This window comes from Callithrix jacchus, chromosome 7 (genome assembly GCF_049354715.1).
Source record: "Callithrix jacchus isolate 240 chromosome 7, calJac240_pri, whole genome shotgun sequence".
Taxonomy (NCBI): domain Eukaryota; kingdom Metazoa; phylum Chordata; class Mammalia; order Primates; family Cebidae; genus Callithrix; species Callithrix jacchus.
In genome coordinates, this window is record NC_133508.1 from 111,924,154 (window position 1) to 111,944,839 (window position 20,686).

General features: G+C 37.7%; 1 protein-coding gene across 8 annotated transcripts in view; it reads right to left on the reverse strand.

Moving 5' to 3' along the window:
* The window catches only part of ERICH3 (glutamate rich 3), a 109,384-nt gene extending 91,258 nt beyond the window's left edge, over nucleotides 1-18,126 (reverse strand). For all 8 annotated transcript variants that reach the window (XM_078332249.1, XM_078332248.1, XM_078332246.1 and 5 more), the window contains exon 1: nucleotides 17,902-18,126. Coding sequence is in view for 5 of the 8 variants with exons in the window: in XM_078332246.1 (XP_078188372.1) it covers nucleotides 17,902-17,924 (23 nt within the window). In the remaining 3 variants the exon portion in view is untranslated. The remainder of the gene's footprint in view (nucleotides 1-17,901) is intronic.
* Nucleotides 18,127-20,686: the final 2,560 nt, after the last annotated feature.

Genomic DNA, 20,686 nt, shown 5'->3' on the forward strand with positions numbered 1-20,686 from the left:
TGTGTGTGACTGAGAGAGAGAGAGAGAGAGAGAGAGGAGAGATTTCTTCCTATATCATAAGCTAATTCATTACCAAGTATCTCCATGTCAGGTACTGAATCCTGATCTGGGGAAGGAGTATAATATCCATATTCCATTCTGCAGATTACAAAGCACTCTCACATACATAGTTTCATCTGGTTTCTTTTAGAGCCGTGTAATATGAACAGTCTCTAACTATTACAGCTCTTTTATCTTACTAAAGTGGAAAAGCTCCAAAACAAGATTACTATTTAATGTGAGTCAGTTTTAGGAAAACCTAAGGCAGTATTTCTTTATGGATCACATTGATAAAGTCATTTCTTCTGGCCTGAAGCACCCTGGAACTCCACCCTCATCTCTACCTATACTGCCCATCCCCACACTGTCTACATTACCCTTTGAGATGAAAAGAGTTAGAGAAATTACAACTCTAGCTTTAGTTCAATTCTGGCTCCACCATTACGGGCTCCATAACTGGGAAAAAGTGACCCTCTGCCTCAATTTTTCTACCTTTCTAAAACACTAGTATATGAACACAGTTCAGCCAATTCTTTGTCAATTTATTGTAAGATTGCTTTTTCTCTAATATCAAAAAACATGTTCCTCATTTCCATTTGAAACCTCATTCAAATGACCTTTACCATACGTATTTTCACCAACATTCTGTTTATTATTATGTATTCTCTAAGAAGATGAAAGTTTTCTCTCTCTTGTTTCTGAGTCCTCACCAGAATCACCTTTAAAAATTGCCTCATGGAAATCTAGGCTTTTTCTTGCATGAACCTCAGAATTCTTCCAGCCTCCACCCATTACTTCCACAAAGCCACTTCCACATGTTTAGATATGTGTACTCTGCTGTTGGTACCAATTTCTCTTAGTTTCTTTGGGGCTGCTATAACAGAATACCATAGCGCAGGTTATGATATTCTGTTATAGAAGCCCCAAAAATAGTGTTTGTTGTTTAACTATTTTTGGAGGCTGGAAGTCTAAGATCAGGGAACCAAGATGTTTGGGATCTTGAAGAAGAGCCTCTCCCTGGTTTACAGATGATGCTCTTCTCATCATGTCCTCATATGGCAAGGAACAGAGAGAGAAGCAAGCTGTCTTGTGTCTCTTCTTACGAGGGCACCATTCCCTCATGATCTAATTACCTCCCAAAGGCCTCATCGCCAAATACTATCACACTGGGGATTAGGGTTTCAACATATGACTTTTGGGGAGACACAGACATGCAGTCCATAACAGATGATATGATCATTCCCATTTTGTAGATGAGAAAAACAAGGCTTAGTATAAATCACTTGCCAAAGATCATGTAACCTAAGCCTTTTTCCTGCTAATATGTAACAAATCATAATAAACACCACTCATCAGGTCTTGCTAATATGAGGATTACAGTATGCTAAGAATAATGATGGAAAAATGTGAATCAGGAAATATTCACAGAGAAATATAATCCACCCAGTTCACCACTACAGAGATAGAAACATTTTAAATATATATATGTGTGTGTGTGTATATATATATATGTGTGTGTGTGTTTATATATATATAAACACACACACACATATATATATATACTTTTTTTTTTTTAAACAGAGTCTCACACTCTTGCCCAGGCTGGAGTGCAGTGGCACAATCTCGGATCACTGCAACCTCCGCCTCCCAGGTTCAAGTGATTCTGCCTCAGCCGCCCAAGTAACTGGGATTACAGGTGCCCCCCCCCACCACCAGGCCAAGCTAATGTTTTGTATTTTAAGTAGAGACAGGGTTTCACCATGTTGGTCAGGCTGGTCTCGAACTCCTGATCCATCTGCCTTGGCCTCCCAAAGTGCTGGGATTACAGGCATAAGCCATCATATCTCGCTATAAATAAAAATTCATACAGACGTATATTAACAAATATATGATTTTCCTTTATAATTTTATTTTATTTATTTTTGACGGCGGGGGAGGATTGCTTGGAGCCATTGAGTTCCAGACCAGCCTGGGCAATATTGATGACTCTAGCTCTACAAAAATGTAAAAAAGGGCATGGTTGTTCTTTATAATTTTAGTGTAAAAATAATGTGCTGAAGTCTTAAAATCAGCTAATCTCTTAAATATTTATTCCTGCATCATGCTTTGCACTAAAAATTTCCTCAAAAGCATACTTGTTTGAGGAGATATTAAAAATAATTTTGATTCAACAAAGTTTTATTTAACCTAGATTGTGACTTAGTCCATCTGAATTAATAGAGAGTTCATTTGTTTTCTATTGCTGCTAAAACAAATTAGCACATACTAGTAGCTTAAAACAATGCAAATCTATTATAGCTCTAGAAGTCAGAAGGCAAAAACTACTTAAATTAAGATGGCATTCCTTCTGCAGTCTCTAAAGGAGAATTCAGTTATTTTTCCTTTCAATCTTTGAGGCTGCCTACATGACTTGGGTCCTGTGCCCTTTCCATTGCCAAATGCAGCCATGGCTGGTTAACTATTTCTCACAATGATAGCTCTCTGGTTCTGGCTCTTCTGCCTCCTTCTCCCCCATTTGGGGACCTTTGTGATTACATGGGGACCACCCACATTACTCCAGGATAATCTCCTTATTTTAGGTCAGATTATTCACAATATTAATTCAGTCTGCAACATTTATTCCTTCTTTTCACATAAAGTAACATATCCACATGCTCTGAAGACTAAAATATGGACATCTTTAAGGGCCATTCTTCTACCTACTGCAAGATTTCCCCCACATGCCAGATGCCAGGAGCAGAAACAATGGACACTGAAGGTAAGAGTGAGTGGACTGTGTCTTACCCCATTACATGCTGCTGTAACAGAATACGACAGGCTGGGTAATTTATTAAAAAACGAATTTATTTTTCACAGTACTGGAGGCTGAGAAGTTAAGATCAAGGTGCCATCATCTGGTGAGGGCCTTCTCCCTTCTTAGTGTGTCACTGCAAGGTTCCCCAGTTCCTTCACTCTCTTTCTGTATCATGACTAAAGATCAGAGTGCCTTGACTGTTCTATGACTCAGCCAGCTGTAGGTTTTTCTCAGCAGGCTTGGACTCAAACTGAGGCCTTGTAAAAAGTTTCAGGCACTGGAAAAGTTCCCTAGATTTGCTAGAAAGAAATTGGCCCAGGGCCATGAACAAAATTTTCTATAAACTCCATACACTGGCCCCCCTCATCATGGACATACCTGGATAGGACATCCCTTTTCTCTCACTGTTCATTGTGAGAATATGATGCAGCACTCTCCATCTAGGTTCCCTTAATAAATGCTCTGGACTGATCACCTGGGCCTTTAGTGTTTCTTTCTTTGGAATCCCAACTGGCCCCATCACAGGATGGTTTGAGGCCCTTCCTTGTGGGAATTCCCCTATTGTCACTTTTGAAACTATCCCATTGCAAAATAGTCATCTCATGGCAGAAGGTGGAAGGGCAAGAGCACACCCACGGCCATGAGCCCTTGGCTCGAGGTTCAATTCTAATTCTACCCCTTACAAGATACATGACCCTGGATAATTCAATCTTCTTTACCCAACAATTATTCATGAAGTAAAATGCTAGGACTACTCCCCAAAGTGGATCATCTCAGTTTACTGGTCTGGAAATATATTTGCTTAAAGCTGCATCGTTTTTGGAATACAGAAATTCACATGGGGAAATACCCACATGGAATCTGACAAAAGACTTCACTTTACATTCAGCAAACAGGTTCCAAAAGTAGGCATGAGTCATCAACAAATCAACAAGGGACATGCCAGAATGTCACAGGAGTTCCCATAAAATTGTACCTAGCCTTTTCATAGGGTCCTTGTCTCACCACCCTCCACCAGAATTTCTTTCATCCATGCTTAATCACTGTCTTCAGACTCACATAAGATTCTCTTCCTCTATCCTCCGACAAGACGTTGTATGGAGCACACAGTAAACTGACACAAATTCAGCCAAGATGTATTGAGTAAATATACAAATCAATTAATAGAAACAAAGCATATTGGTCCAATTCCTTGACATATATCCTTTTCTAAAATCCACATGTGAGGATGATCACCTTTTCTGCTTCTGGACAATAAATGGAAGTAGTCTATGACAAAAAGCTTCAAAAGCAAATTTTATGTATTTTGGCTTTTTTAAATACAGCATTCTCCGCATGAGTGATCTTACTAACAATTTTGTTTTTGTCATTTGTTTTTGTTTTTTCTTGTGTTTGGCAAAATGGGGCCTTTGTGGCATGCCACATATTGCATTCGAAAAAAAAAAAATAGTTCCCAGGGAGGCAGAAAAAAATATATATCCTTTTGAAGAAATTTGATAAAAGACAAACTATTGACATGAGGGTCAATAATTTTTTATTCCTATACAAGAAAACTCTGCCAACTACAATTAGACCAAGAGTCTTTACAGCCTGTCACTTTATAGGGGGTGATTAAACTGGTATCATATAAATGATTTTATATTACATTCTTCATTCTTTTTATTTGCATCCAAACCTGCCAGATCTCAGCAATTATGCTAAATATTGATTTACAATTTTTCTCAGCTTATTCTAACAATGAAGCCAGATGAGAACCATAATATTATTTTATTTATAGCCTTAATATAATGGTTTGAAGTGACTAGTAAAAACAAGACTGGTCTCCAACTGTGCTGACTGCTGGCAAGAAAATTTTGCAGTGTTCACAGATGAGGCAATAGGGAAGCAGTGAATGGGAGTTAGTAGGCCCGAGACACACTAAGTTTGACCAGTTGCATATGAGACATGGTATATACTTTCATGTACTATGAATTCTTCTCTTTACAATGTTACATTTTTGAACAGAAAAAAATCGTAGCCACATAATTGAAAATATGCATTAATAGAAAAATAGTATCTAAACTAAGGGACATAATGAGGCCGTTCAGAGGCAAGGTAACCAGGATGGAAAGTTCTGGAAACCAAGAATTTTTATAACTAGCATCTATCGAGCTGTTTCTTAAATTTTTGTAGTGTGTAAACACTCTATATAACATACACAATCCTGTGAATTAGTATTATCTTCCCCCTTCATAGATGACTTAACAGATGTAGAGTGGTTAGATAACTAGCTCATAATTAGTTAAAAGCAGATCCAGGATTCAAACCAGGACTTCTCTACTTTAACCATAAAACTGAATGTACTCCTCCTTCTCCTCTTCCTTTTCCCCTTTTTTCCCACTTTCTTGTCATCTTAGCTAATTTCAGGAAAACAATTCTCAGATTTGTTCAGAACATATGCTGAAATGAAGTTTGGGGTAAAAGATGTTTATTAGAGATCAACACCTGTGAAAGGAAAAGAGAGGAAGCAGCATTGAGCATCAGAAGAAGTCAAATTGTACACAGACCAAGTAAAGCCATGGCCAACCTATCAGGGAACTCTGTAGCAAGTAGTGCTCCTCTGTTAATGAACAATCAACAAACACCTAATAAGTGGGTTCTACCAGCAATTGTGCATTGGCAAAAAAAAAAAAAAATGCTGCTGTGTAGGATACATTTTCTAAATATATTATTGAGTATATTATACAAGGAAAAAAATAAAATTGTACTAAAGAGCTTCATTCAAATGCCTATCATTTTTTTCCACTAAAGTTTAGGTTAATTTCCTAAGGGCTAGTTCTTTTAAAAAGTCTTGCTGTTTCTGTAGACACTTCTACTCTATGAGTTTTGACAAGTTGCTTACTCACTATTAAACTCAATTTCCTCATCTGTAAAAGGGGAATAAAATTGTGCCTTATATCATAGAACTTCTGTTAAGTATTATTATGATAATGCAAGAAAAGAGCTTAGTGCAGTGCATGGCACTATTAGTTGCTATTGTTATTAGCAATGTTTTATTCTTAAATGAATCACATATACATTTGCCTGTGCTCTGAAAGGAAAATATTCTATGGTTTAGAATCATAGAAGAAGTAGAGTAAGGATACTTGAGAGCAGGAGGATGATTTAAACAATCAAAAAGAAAATGAAGTCTGAGCCAGTAGAAGGGAACTGAATAAGTGCCTGGCCATTTGAGGGGTAGGTGTGGGAACTTACCAGAGGATTGCTCTAGGAAGAGGGATTACCATATGCAAAGGTCCAGGGATGGGAGAGCACCATGGCATCTAGCTTTACACTATCCTCCTGCTAGAACCACCTCCTGCTACTGTCTCCACCCCTGTTGCACAGGCACATATGTGTGTGTGTGTGCTTGTGCACACACATGCACAGTTACAAAACCCCCTTACAAAGACAGTAGGTGTCTTTCAAAGGCCAGAGGGTAAAACTGAGAGGAGGGTAGTCAGTTAGCATGCCTGCTGCCAGACACAAAGAGTAGTATAATTATTTTGTGCAACAAACCCAAAGTGCTTATTATGTGCCTGGCCTCGTGCTATCCCAAGGTTACAAAGCTGCATAAGCACAATCCCTGTCTTGAAGGTACTCACAATCCAACCAGTGAAAGAATGGCAGTGCAGTATAATGTGCTACAATTACAACAGCAGCTGTTTATTGTGCTTGGCATGCACAATCTCATTTAGTCTGCAAAACATCCTATGTATCAGATTATTATCTCTTTTCACAAATAAGTGAATTATACACACACAAGAAGGGTATACAAGAAGAATTGAAATCTGAACTGGATCCTAAATGACAAATCAAGTGCTGTGGAAAGAAGTAAAATTTGGATGGGTAACTATGGGGGCAGAAGTACTATCTGGACTCATTCTAAGAAATAGGGAAATTGTACACAAAGTCCCAGAGAGATTACAGGTTTCTGTCACCCAAATAGGAATTCATTGATTATTTATGATATGGTCTGGCTGTATCTCCACCCAAATCTCATCTTAATTGTAGTTCCCATAATCCCCATGTGTCATGGGAGGGACACAGTAGGAGGTAATTTAATCATGGGGTTATCCTCATGCTGCTCATGCTGTTCTTGTGATAATGAGTGACTTCTCATGAGATCTGATGGCTTTATAAGGGGCTTCCCCTTTTGCTGGGCACTTCTTCCTGCCACCATGTGAGGAAGGATATGTTTGCTTCCCCTTCCTCCATGGTTGCAAGTTTCCTGAGGCCTTCCTAGGAACCTCTTTAAACTCTTTCCCTTATAAATTACCCAGTCTCAAGAAGTTCTTTATACCAGTGTGAGAATGGACTAATACAATTCACCATAAAATTAGTATAATAAAAGAGAATTGAGTTCTACAGTATGATTACATTGTAAATTATTGATTAAGGCAGTTACCATTATGTGTCAAATATACTTTAGAAGGTTACATTGGCTTGGAAATCTGATCACTCTTTATTTATATTTGATCTTAGAACACAGTCTCTCTAACAGCTATGACTAGCCTACTTAAGCTCCTTAAACTACCATCTACTGATTATAAGAAGGCTGAATATACATATGTCCACGCATTCAGACATATATGTATGTGTGTGTGTATTTATATACAAACATACAAACATAAATGCTTTTACACATGTATGTGTAATTTTCAGTTACTTTCTAGTCTTTGGGTATTTCCACAAATGCTTATGAATGGTACCTAACAGCTGTCAGTGATTCCCTCTAGTTTTTTGTGATGCAAGTCGTAGGGTCTGCCTAGCTGAATTAAACATGGCAAATTAAAAAAGAAAATCTCTCACATATTATTTTCAGTATCAATAGTACTATCTTAATGTCCAATAGGAAAATGTTCAGAAATGATCCCACAGAGTGATGTACTATGTGAAAGAAACAAAGAAGTAGGGTGAAAAAAGGAAGAAGAAAAAGAAAAAAAAAAAGCCAGCTGCCAAAGAGGGCAAATCAATAGATTTACTATGTGTGTTGAGAAGGAAAACATAATCAACCATGTTGAAAACCTCCTCATTGCCCTAAAATGTAATTCTTATATGCAGCGGTAAGATTTAAAATGGTAATGACACGTGGGCAAAGGTTAAAGAAGTTGACTAAATTTTAAATGCTCAACCATTTAAAAATAATACCCATAAGATTTTCACCAGCCTTTCTACCATTTGTCAATGTCAAAGCAATGATGTAGTTTCATGAGTTTGTCTTGAATTCTCAAATTTGATAAAAAGAGCAAGTGTGCTGGGGAGGTACAAATGCTCTGGGTCATTGCATCCATTTTTATTAAAATTCTCCATTGTTCTGAGCATGATATCCTTAAAGGAGCAATCTCATTTTGAGGGGTCATGAATTGGTAGGTCAATGTTAATTTTCTTTCTAAAGATTCTTGAGTCTAAGAACAGGTTGTCATTTAAAAGTAATTAGTTTAATTGAATAAGAAAGTGATTTATGGACTGGAAACACTTTCTCCATGTTCCCTTCCATGTCCTTAGCTTGGGACATGTCTGCTTATTTTGAAGTGTATGTTTTATTTATTTGGGGTATATGTCCTTTAAGAATTAAATTCTAAAGACTTAAGCAACATGTGCTTTACACAAAGATCAAAATAAATACACAATAGCTGCCATTTACTGAGTTCCTATTATGTGCTGATATTTATTAGCCCCACATTTTTGAAAGAGGAAAATGAGATGCAGAAATTAACTCCCCTGCATTTATATAAGGCATAACTGGAATTTAAACGTACATCCTTCTGGCTCCAAAAATAAATCCTCTTCTGAAATAGCATGTTTATGTCATATTTTTTGGATTGGACATTGATTTTTTTCTCTTTAGAATATAAGTCCTTTTAATTTAGAAGAAGAGGAAAAATAGGAAAGATGAGTTTTGGGCAATTGAAGTTTTATTCATTCCTTGTTTGAAGTGTTCCCATTTTTTTTTCTCACACTCCTATCTACAGTTTCTGAATATCTCTGCCTTTTAACAGCCCTGCTGAGCTCTTCTTCTCCCTGTCACAGCATTCTCAAGTTTGATTTCTGCTCCATCCTCTTTCATATGGCCCTGAAACATCAGACCTTCCAATAATTTTTCTGAGCCAATCTCCTCACCAAGGACTAGAATTTGAATATTCCTCTTCACACACTGCAGCTTGAGGCCAGCCTCACCTACTCCCTCAGGTTCTGTTTTAGAAGATGCCAGCCTAGTTGAAGTTCCATGTCTCCAGCTTAACTGAAAGGAAAGAACTATGGGAAAGAAGGTTTTAAAAGTCATAATCTTACATAAATCTCTATGAATTGTGGTGAAATATTCATTTGCTGCAGTTACAGAGAGATTCCCAACTATTGACTTCAAGAGAAAAAATAATGCTCAAATCCATTTTTATAAAGGCTTAGGAGATGATCAGAAATAAATCTGAAATAAGGCCCCAAGTACTCATATTATTAAAATATAATCACCTACCTGTAGGACCACTTGTAAAGTAAATAATAACTTTTGTTATGATTTAAGCCACTATTAGTTTGGTTTTCTGTTACTTGCAGCTGGATGTATTCCTAAGGTCACTAAAGTCAGAGACATATGGTAGGAATTATTGAGCTAAATTTGGGGCACAGTCCTGAGGTACAATGAGGACCCAAAGATGTAAAGAGATGTGGTCTTCACCCTGTATAGTATAGCTTTATCAGTATAGTTTTAAAAACAGAATATCCAACTCTAATAATCCACAGGAACATAATAAAAATGCAAACTCTAATATCTATGGATGTAGGAGTTCAAATGATTTTGATTTTCCTCATGGTACTTTTCTGCTTAACGTAGAACATTTTCAAAATAGAGACAAATACAAAGAGAAAAATAAAAAATAAAAATAAAAAAAATTTGTGTCCCTAGTACCCAGAGAGTCGAAGCTCCTTCTAACTCTATTACTTTAATTTAGAGCAGATTATTTCAATCTAAGCAACAGAAACAATATTATTGTAAGTATCTTGGAGCAAGCTATGAAGAGAAACAGCTTGTTTGTATGAGAGCCAAATAATATTCACAAATATAAAATATTACAATCCATGGCATATAGAGAATGCCAAATTAACTGCTACTATAAAACACTATGATTCAATTCAATTTAAAATCCTTAGTTTTTAATGCTGTTTCATAACTACTATGTGCAATTTATATTGTCTGTTTAGTTCCCTGCTGTTTCTTTCCTTGCTTCTATATTTTGCCCTAAGAATTTTCATTAATTTGTAAATGTTGTGACTATTATAGAAAAATAATAACAGACACATAAAAATGGATCAACAGCTTAAAATGTTCAATTTTGTCTCCCAACCACCATCAGGCACTGAGAGGTAGGGAGTAATTTGATTACTAATCAGACTTAACAGTTCAACACTTACCTGTAGAGATCATGGATTTATTATCTTAATTATTTCTCCTTACTAAGCTTTTATTCATATTTTTGTTAGCTTTGACTTTTATCTCCCTTTTGAACTTTTGCCTTCAAATCTCCATTATCCTTGTTTTATATTTCATGTCAGTATCACCCCAAAATTCATATGTTGAAATCCTAACCCACAATGTAATGGTATTAGAAGATGGGGCCTTTAGGCATTAGTTAGGTGAAGGTAGAACCTCATGAATGGAGTTAGTGTCCTAAAAAAGAGACCCTAGAGAGCTCTCTCACCCATTCTGCCATGTAAGAGAAGAGCCCAGCAAGAAGATGGTCATCTGTGAACCAGAGAGCAGGCCCTCACCAGAAACCGCAAATGTATGTTGGGCTCCCCAATCTCGAGAGCTGTGAGAAAAAATTTCTATTGTTTATTAGCCACCCAGTTTACGGTATTCTATTTTAAGAGCCCAAATTGACCAAGACACCCGTGACCCTCATGTTACCAATCAATCATTTATTTTAAATGATTCTGCATTTCTCATAAAAAACACTTTCAGCTTTTGCACAGCCAAGTGATGAAGAGCATCAGCAGATACAAACAGGTTGCCTTAGTTTGGTAGGGCTGCCATAAGAAGATATCAAGTAGCTCAAACAACAGAAATTTATTTTCTCATAGTTCTGGAGGCTAGAAATGACACTTCAAGGTGTCAGCAGGGTTGCTTTCTTCTGAGAGCCATGAGAGAAGCGCCTGTTTCAGGTCTCTTTTTGGTTTGCAGATGGCCATGTTTGTGAGGATGTCTTTGTCCTAAACACCTCTTCTTATGAAGACACCAGTCACATTGGTGTCTGGTTCACACATTGGCCTGATTTAACCCTTACCTCTTGAAAGACACTGTCTCCAAATACAGTCACGTTCTGAGGAACTGAGGGTTAGGACTTCAACATATAAATGACAAGGGGAGGGGGCAGCAGGCAGAGGGTAGGGTGGCACAATTAAGTCCATGACACAGAAATAACCAGAGAAGTGACCAATTTAAGTATGTATCATGGATTTAGACAGAAGAAATAAGGAACATCTTTTCTAAGTACATAAAAACCCAAAATACTCTACCTTGATTCTGAATTATCTGTGCTGGCAAACAGAAAGATCATCGATGACTGTCAAAAACGGGCATAGATACCTTCCACATCCCAGAACATGCATGTAGATAGCTCAGAAGAAAGAGAAGAGGATAATGAAGATCTCTAAGAGGGTCCCCAGAGCATGGGGAAACCATGCTTTCACTGTCAGAAGAAACTGCACTTCACAGTAATCTGCCCATCGACCAAAAGTTAACCATACAAAAGAGACAAGGGACAAAGAGTGTGAGTGAGTAGACCCGCAAGAGAATAAGAAATTGTTAAAGAATCCAGACCTACATAAAATCTATATATCTACACTCTTCAGTGTTCTTTACTTTTAAAGTATGCTTCTTGTGGCTAACTGTGAAAGCAATGATTTTACAATTGTCAAAAAAAATTTTAATTTTAATACTGAAAGAGTCTCAGAGTTTTCAAGCTGCACTATTCAACTTGTCATATCTTTTTTCTTTCCTCTAGAAAAACATTAATCCAAAAAGTCGAGCTCTCAGGTGAGTTACTTTAATCTAAGTATATTTCCTGATATAATAATTTGCGGCAATGATGTTGTCAGCGAAGGATGCATTTCCTTACTGGGACTTGTGCAAGAAGAGAGTGATTTAGAGGTTCTGGCCAGTGAAAGAACCAAATGACTTCTGCTAGAACCCAGAGGAATAGTAAATCCTATCTTACATCTGGGTTGACATTTTAGTTAGCACAATATACAAATATACTACCTGGTTAAAAAAGTCTATCCTTGAAAATCACTTATTTAATACATGAAGTACAACACACATGCCTGTGTGTATAATGTACTATTCAGTAATTTTTATATGTTGAAGTTTGAGAACCATGGATCTAGACAAAAGAAACTGAGGAAAAATCAAAATGCAGTGTCTACATACTCAAATAATTCTCCCTTAAGTATGTAGACATTTTACAAGTAGGACACTGCACAAGTATTCTTATTCAATATAATCAGAACCAGTAGCTGGTCGTTTAAACAACAAGTAAAATTCATGAGGTAACTCTATATAAATACATTTACCTTAATTTTTTTTTTTTTTTTTTGAGACGGAGAGTTTCGCTCTTGTTACCCAGGCTGGAGTGCAATGGCGCGATCTCGGCTCACCACAACCTCCGCCCCCTGGGTTCAGGCAATTCTCCTGCCTCAGCCTCCCGAGTAGCTGGGATTACAGGCACGCACCACCGTGCCCAGCTAATTTTTTGTATTTTTAGTAGAGACGGGGTTTCACCATGTTGACCAGGATGGTCCTGATCTGCTGACCTCGTGATCCACCCGCCTCGGCCTCCCAAAGTGCTGGGATTACAGGCTTGAGCCACCGTGCCCGGCCTACCTTAATTTTTTTAATTGAAAGCATAATATATATCTGTTCACTATTTTTTTGTGTGATGCCAAGGTCTTTACTTTGTGACTCAGCTGATTTTCCTCTAATATCTTTTTTTGTGCAAATCATACACATAATACATCATTTATGATTTCCAGTTAGGAAAAGGTGACAAAGACACTTACAAACTAATATGAATGTTTAGTCTTAGATTTTTTTCTTTTGCAAATTTTATCCTCACCTGATTTGACAGATTTATTTAAACTGATTGACATTTATAGAGTCATTCCATAACATACACTATTCTCAACTGTTTGTGTGGGGAAGTGAGTAAGCCATAGCAGGAAAAAACCCAATAATTCAGGCTGCACACAACTTCTCTTGGCCTGTACCAAAATGAATAAGTAAAGGTTAGAAGATTATTTCAGTACTACCTTCAGAGGCTAGTTTTCATTGAAAAGGATATCAGTGGAAATTAAAAATCTCAAAAATAATTAAACTTTACCTCATATTCAGAATATTTGAGGCTGATTTTTAAATTCAGAATTGAGTAAGAGAAGTTATTTGCCCATCTCCCTGAAAACCTTGTATGGATTGCTTTTTCTCAGCAGAGACTGAGAGAAATGCAAAGACTTTCCTTGGGGAACTTCGATAAGGATAGTTGATATAGTCTGGCTCTGTGTCCCTACCCAAATCTCATTTCAAATCTTAATCCCCACATGTTGAGGGAAGGACCTGGTAGAAGGTGACTGGATTATAGAAGCAATTTCCCCCATGCTGTTCCTGTGATAGTGAGGGAGTTCTCGTGGAGAGCAGATGGTTTAATAGTGTGACACTCCGCCTTCACTTGCTTTCTCTCCTGCCGCAATGTAAGACGTGCCTTGCTTCCTCTTCGCCTTCTGCCATGATTGTAAGTTTTCTGAGACCTCACCAGTCATGCAGAACTATGAGTCAATTAAATCTTTTTTTTTTATAAATTACCTAGTGTCAGGTAGTATCTTTATAGCAGTGTAATAATGGACCAATACAATTGTTTTATGGGAATCAATTTCTATTGCTCAAGTTTGCTTGGTATGCCCCTAAAATTGATCTTCCTGAAAAATGCGCTTCCAGTCATGTTGATTTCCACCCACCTTTTTGTAATTAGCTTTATATTTTACAATTGAAGGACACATCTCTCTTCATCTGGTGGTCTTATTTAAGTGCTTTGAACTTAGAAAAACATCTGAGAAACAGACAATTTGAAGTATTACACAGATATTGACACAACAAATGATTTTCATGACTGGGCAACAAATCCAATTGCAAGTCAAACACTGTAGTTTCCAATCCTTAGTTTTCTGTACAATAGAAAAAAGACCTAATTAGATTGTCACTTGAAAGATCATCGAAAACATTTTTTGTGTGTGTGATCGCTATGTGATTTTTGCCTTATAACTCTGAAAAAATTCAAAGAATTAAATGACATTGCCATAACAAACCCCTTTCCTTTCCTGTTTACTTATGTGAACATGTTTGCTAAAGGAGTAAGAGAAGAAATGACATCTACATATATTTTTAAAAGAGTAGAATCTATAACATGAAATGCTTCACAGAGGAAGACACAACAGATGAGCCTGTCTTATTCACCTCATTTAAGCAGAATCAATTTACTCCTTAATTTGTTAACATTTAACGGGAGGGTGAATAGAAACTACCAAAGTCAAATTTAAATATTTAATGACTTAAAGTCTGAAATTCTGTGTGAAAGAGATAATTTTGATGGTGGGAGTGGGTAACAAACGAATGGTACTGTAGCTGTCCAAAGTACATTCCAGTTTGCTAACTCAGAAGGCAAGAAATGTTTGCTACTTAGGAATGCAATGGACCTTCCTGTAGTAAATAACATGGTGGGTTCATCATTGATGTTTCTCCTGGATACACATACTATGTAAAATGGACAACTTAATGACCTTTACTCTGCCTTCAGTGAAAAAGGACTGAGTTATCAGATAGTCCTAAGGATGTGTTAATTATTTCATTACCACACTTCAGTGTACTCTGTCATTACAGAAACACTTCTTTACACTAAAAAGGTATAATAAACAAAAAGTCTAAACTAACAAAAAGTGCTTCTAAACCTTTGAACAGTCTTTCAAAACCTATGTCTTCTGCATTTTTTTCTTGTTGTGAGCTATAATGCTTCTCATTCTTCCTTCCTCAAAGAAAATTTACAGACAAGTGTGACTATCTCTACTTAGAGCTAAGTGTATCTTTCAAACAGAAAACCAGCTTCACATGAATTCAGTGATGATCCTTTGAAGGAGCCAGAAGAGCCATATCATTTTATCCTCATACATGACTGAGGGTTATAAAATCCCTATTCCACCTTTAGGACTTGTGCACAACCCACAAACACACACACGCAAATAGCAACATGGGTGAGATTTAGTAAACTAGAGGGACAATCAATTCTAAGTTTTCACTCTAAAACAATTTCATTAGAGATAGTAATGCTGGAAATGGCATTTTATAGTTGACTTCCACCAAATTATGATGCAGCTCAGATTCAAAATCTCTATTGTCTTTGGCAGAAGTTTTAAAAACCAATTTTATTTACTCCAAACTATCTGAACAAAGCCAGCACAGACCCTTTGCAGTTTTTACATCAAGTGCTTCATGCTGTAGTTAAATAAGCAACGGAAATCAAAGGAAGCACTAAGACAAGGAATCAGGACAACATTTATTGATTGGTGGCATTTTAGGGATTTAAAATTTTTGTTTTAGTATGTAACTGCACTTTATTACCATTTTATCCTTAAAATGTAATAAGTACAAACTGCTTCAGTAATGATAGAAAAGCCTTCTCCGCTTTAATGAAAACTTTTAATTGCTACTGAAACTTTTATTATTTCCAAATGGTAACATAAGCAAGAAAAAGTCACTACTTTTATTTGAGGAAAAACTTTAGCAATTCAAATCATTTTGTTCTTGGGTGAATTTTAAGACATTTAAATTTGTTGTATTTATGCTTATTGTTTTCATTTACTTTTGATAAATTAAAACCAAAAAATATGTACACAAGCACACTATTACAAAATTAGCCTCCAATCAGCTATCAAAATACTAGATGCTTACAAACGGCCATCCTCTGTCAGATGTTGGTCTAATCCAGAAAAAAATGTTTATATATTTAGGCTCCTGTACATTTCAGCGTTGACTATGTGAGGCAATATAGGGTGATGGTGAAGAGCTCTGGCTCTGAAGCTCTGCTGTCTGGCTTTGTATTCCAACCCTGATCCTTCCTAGCAGTGCTACCTCTAGAAACTTCTCAGTCCTCAAATTTCTTATCTTTAAAAATGAGGGTGACTAAAAACTAGCATGAAGGGAAGATTTAATAAGATAGTTCATGTAAAACATTAGAAAAGAGCCTGGCACATGGTACACACTTATTAAATATTTAGTTCTAACAAAGTTTTCAGTTGTGAATACATGCACCTCTAGATTGGATTCACCATCCAGTGATATAATTTATTCAATAAACATTTGTTGAGTTTTATTTTATTCTGAACACTGTCCTAAGTAAAGGGGGCAGAGGAATTAATAAGATAATGGTGCCTACTTTTCAGGAACTTACCATTTAAGTGCGAAGTATTTGTGGCCATCTTAATACCTTTCCTAAAGAGTACCATGAAACATACTCTTTCATTAAATCATAAATTTTCCGTTTTCCCCGTAGACTTGGAACTAATGGAGCTTCAGAAAAATTTGACTTTAGTTTCTGAAATCTTAATCATGCTCAGTTTAATAAATAGCTACAGGTTTTTTTCACATTTTAAAATAGATGATTAAATGGTCTAGTCAGATTCCAGCTAGCCAAAACTTGAAAAGCATAGGAAGACAACTATGACTGACACATTTATTTTCCCAAATGCAAACATACTGCAAACATCAGCTGCAGGAAAATAGTGCTATTTACATCTTACGTGACCCACAGTTAACCGAAATTGCACAGGAGTTCAGCACCAAAATGTTAAGGTACCTAAATTAAATTCAACTTGAGATACAATAAGAGGTTCATTTAATCGTAGCTATATCACTTTTCTCAAAGTTCTGAAACTAATTTCCAATATGGTACCTTATATGGCTTTAGTTTTTTCAAACATTCTCATTTATGTCATTACACTCAGAGAATTCATTAAAAAGTAAAATCTTGAAGTTTGGGTATAAGTTCCAACACAATGACTAATGTGGTATTTCAAACATCACAAACTCCAAATGATCTCAAATATGTTGTCCTTTGCTAATTTGCTGTTCCTAAAAATGTGCAATAAATGCAATTAAAAAGGAAAGTATCTTCAATTTAGTTGCAAGATTGACTACGATATTTATCTTCTTACTAGATGTATCATAATAAAAAACCATCTAATACGCATTACATTGTTCAATTCAGGAGGAAATTGGATATTCTCCCTTCCAATTAAAAAAAATAAAGCTTTTTTTTTTTTTGCAACAGTCAATAATGATGGTGTTCTTTCTAGAATACATTGAATATTGCCAAAATAGGTCCTCTAAGGAGTTCACCTACCTAAAGCAATTGAGTAAATGCACAGGCACACGACTCCTTCCTCTCTTTTTCTGTGCCATAAAATCTTCCTTGATTAAAATACTTTTTAAAAACCCTTATGATCCTTTTGAGATTGAGCAGATAAAAACCCTGAAATAATACTCCCTCTTCCCAATGAAATCTCCTTCAATACTGAATAAACTGACACTTCACTTATATGTAAGCTACGGTGAGACTGCATCTCTCAGTCTCCAATCTCCTAACGAATGTATAGTTTGGTAATCTCTTCTTTTGCATCTAAACACACATGTTCCACACCACAGGATCTTCTTGATCCCAGCGAAGGTCCTTGCTTAAGGTATGCGTTTTTCACATCCATTTTATAATCCTTCCAGGGTGCAAATTTCAAAAGGGGCGAACGTGGGTGAAATAAACGAAGAAGGGGAGGGAGGAGACATGATGCCTGGGATTTCTGCCATCCTCCCTGCAACCCAGAATTTGTATATTTTTTCCTCTCTTCAGCCCTCCCCCTCGCTCCCCTCTCGCCCCTTCCCTCCGCAGCAGGAGGGAGGAGGGGCCGCTCGCTGAAGCCGCCACCTGCCGCAGCGTGGAAAAGCTCCAGTTGTCACTTACCCAGCTGGGTGAGAATGGCTCATTTTTGCAGGATCCCTTTTGGACCCCGCGGCAGGTGCGGAGGGTGGGTGCGTGGGCCCCGTGCACGCTGGCGCTGCGACAGTCGCGCTCGCGGGGTGGCTCCTCACTGAGGTTGCCTGTGCTCAGGCACCTGGGCTGGGCCCGCCGCCCCTGGGAGCTCGGGATACCCGCAGCCTCCCGAGCCCCCACCCTCCGGCGGTATCCACAGCCTCCCGGTTGCTAAGGGAGGAGAGAGGCAAGCGCCCAGGATCTGGAGAAGCGGAGGCGCCGCTGAAACCGAGCCTGCGAAAGCTGGAAGTTTTGCCAGCTTCTACCCCTTTTTCTGGGCCCTGAAATGGGTGGAGACCCAGGCGAGCCCCTGCTCTGTTGCTCGGGGGCGCGAGTTCCCCAGGTACCCGTAATCTGAAAACACAAACACACGCGCGTATGGAAACAGCCACAAGCACACATTTTGGCTGTAGTGCTTTCTGCTAGGCCCTGGGGAAGGAAGGACTGGGGAGCAGCTACTGCGTGATGCGGTGGTTTCCAGTGGTAAAACAGCGAATGCAAATTCAAGGAAAAGAAGGAAGTCTCTCAATCTGTTTTGGGTTTTGAATTTGTTTCTGCATCTGTAAGGTATTACAATCGACTCATTTCCTCCTTGGAAAACCCCTACTTGTTCCTGAGATCCCCACTTCCAGCAAGCAGAGCTGACAGTGCTGGCTTTCAGAAGATGGGGGAAAGCACTCGAAACAGTACTTGTATTGGAATGAAGTACATGGAATGCAGGGCTTAGATGAAGCAGCCTGGATTTAAATGAGGATCTTACTGTGGAGGAAGTTTGAGCGCTGGACTCAGATAACCTATTCTTGTTTTGTTCTTGCTTGGTCAAGTGTTTCACAGAATGACTTGATCTCTGGCCTCAGGTTCCTCATGTATAAGCTTTCTAGGGTCTCTATTCTGGGTCAGCCACACTCAGAGTTGGGAAGAACATCACCTGATTAATGTCATTCTGCTTGTCTCCAAGTGGTAAAGGCCCACTGAGTATGACAGAGATCAAACTCCTTCCTGCGACATTCAGGGCTCCACATTACCTGACCCCAGCATCACTCCCCAGCCTCTGTGACCACTTTCTCCATTCTCACTACCTTAAACTCTAGCAATACCAAACTCTTGCACTATTCCTCTAGTGGGAACATATTTTCACCCTTGACTACTTGAAAAACTTCTAATCGCTTCCTCTTTGACATCCTCAGGTGTGCTGATGGCTCTGACCTCTGGGGGCCACTCAGCCAGGATATGCCTCTCTTTTATACTTACACCCTTGCTGAAGTAAATGGCTGCCTTTCCTACTCAAATGCAAGCTCCTCCATTTCATTTTGTACATCTGTTTTATTTATCTATATTCTTAAAAGGGAGCAACAGTTTAATAAATGTTTGCAGCATGAATGAAGGGGTAAAAAAGAAAACTCTTTTGAGTGGTAGCATTTGTTCTGAGTTGTTACTAAATGCTCTCCTCAGCCTTTTATTGAACATTTACTATCTCATTTAATCCTCATCTTTATTTTATGAGATAGGTTTTTTTCTCCATTTCATAGCTATCAAAACTAATAAATAAAGAAATTAATCATTTTTTCTAATATCTACAATGGCTTCCCACTGGAAAAACTAGGATTCAAATCCAGACCTATCTGATTTCAGTCTACAAATGCTTTTAACAATTACAAGTTGATTCATTTTTCCATGGCCCCTATAAATTGCCATAGAAGCCAGATATGCTATACCATTAGAGGTTTTGGACTTGAGTAACCAGAGCCATTACAAGAAAAAAAAAAAAATAGGATGCTAGCTCAGTTGCTTAGATCCTGAGACTGAAGGATTCGAGGCTGCTTTGGGAACCAAATGGCTAGAACTAGACTAAGGCAGAGGTCATCTCCTTTCACCCCTCTACCGCATGTCTATCCCCACTAACAGTGGTTCCCATTTGAGGTTGCCCTTAATGCTCACTCTAACTAGATGTCACCAGGATAAAAATCGGGAGGAGGAAAGGAACAGGAGGAAGAACTAGAAACATACATTATAACTTGCCCAAATGCTCGCAATCCCTAAGGATGATGTAAATAATGTAATCTTATATAGGTGCTAGTTGTTATACAGTAATTCATTTTTGCAAATAGAAAATGGTATTTTCTCACTGGTAGAATGAGAAAGAAAGTTAAGATATACTACTTAGATACTCAGGATTCTGTAGAAAAGATTCCCCAGCACTCTGCAGACAGTGAGGTACCCTCAACAGCATGTATTAATTCATAAATGGGGTTTGAGTTCTCCACCCCTATGAGCTCCACAATTTCACATTTCTGATGAAAACTGCAAGAAAGCTACTAATTTTCACTTCAGAAAATGCTCACTGTGAAAATGTATTGGGAATTTAGCCAGAATGAATTTCTATGTTAATTTCTAGAATGGAGACAGGGAAACAGAATAAAGAAAAAAAAAAAAACTAAATTAAACTGTTTCAAGACCAAATAGTCACTGGAGTCCTTTTCATTTTTTCACAGGAAAAAAAAAGTCCCCAGATGTCCCCAGAAGTGTCAAAAATTTGTAAAAAGATTTCTGTTTTATAGAAAGACCTGTGAAATGAGAGTTGGGGTCAGGAGATTGAGAGAAGTAGAAGGCAGGGTTCGGGGAGAGATAAGCATTACACATATAGTGTTGATTGGATCTTCATTTAGGGTGAACAGCAGCTGGACTTAGGAATCACAGATCTAAACTATCAGTACAT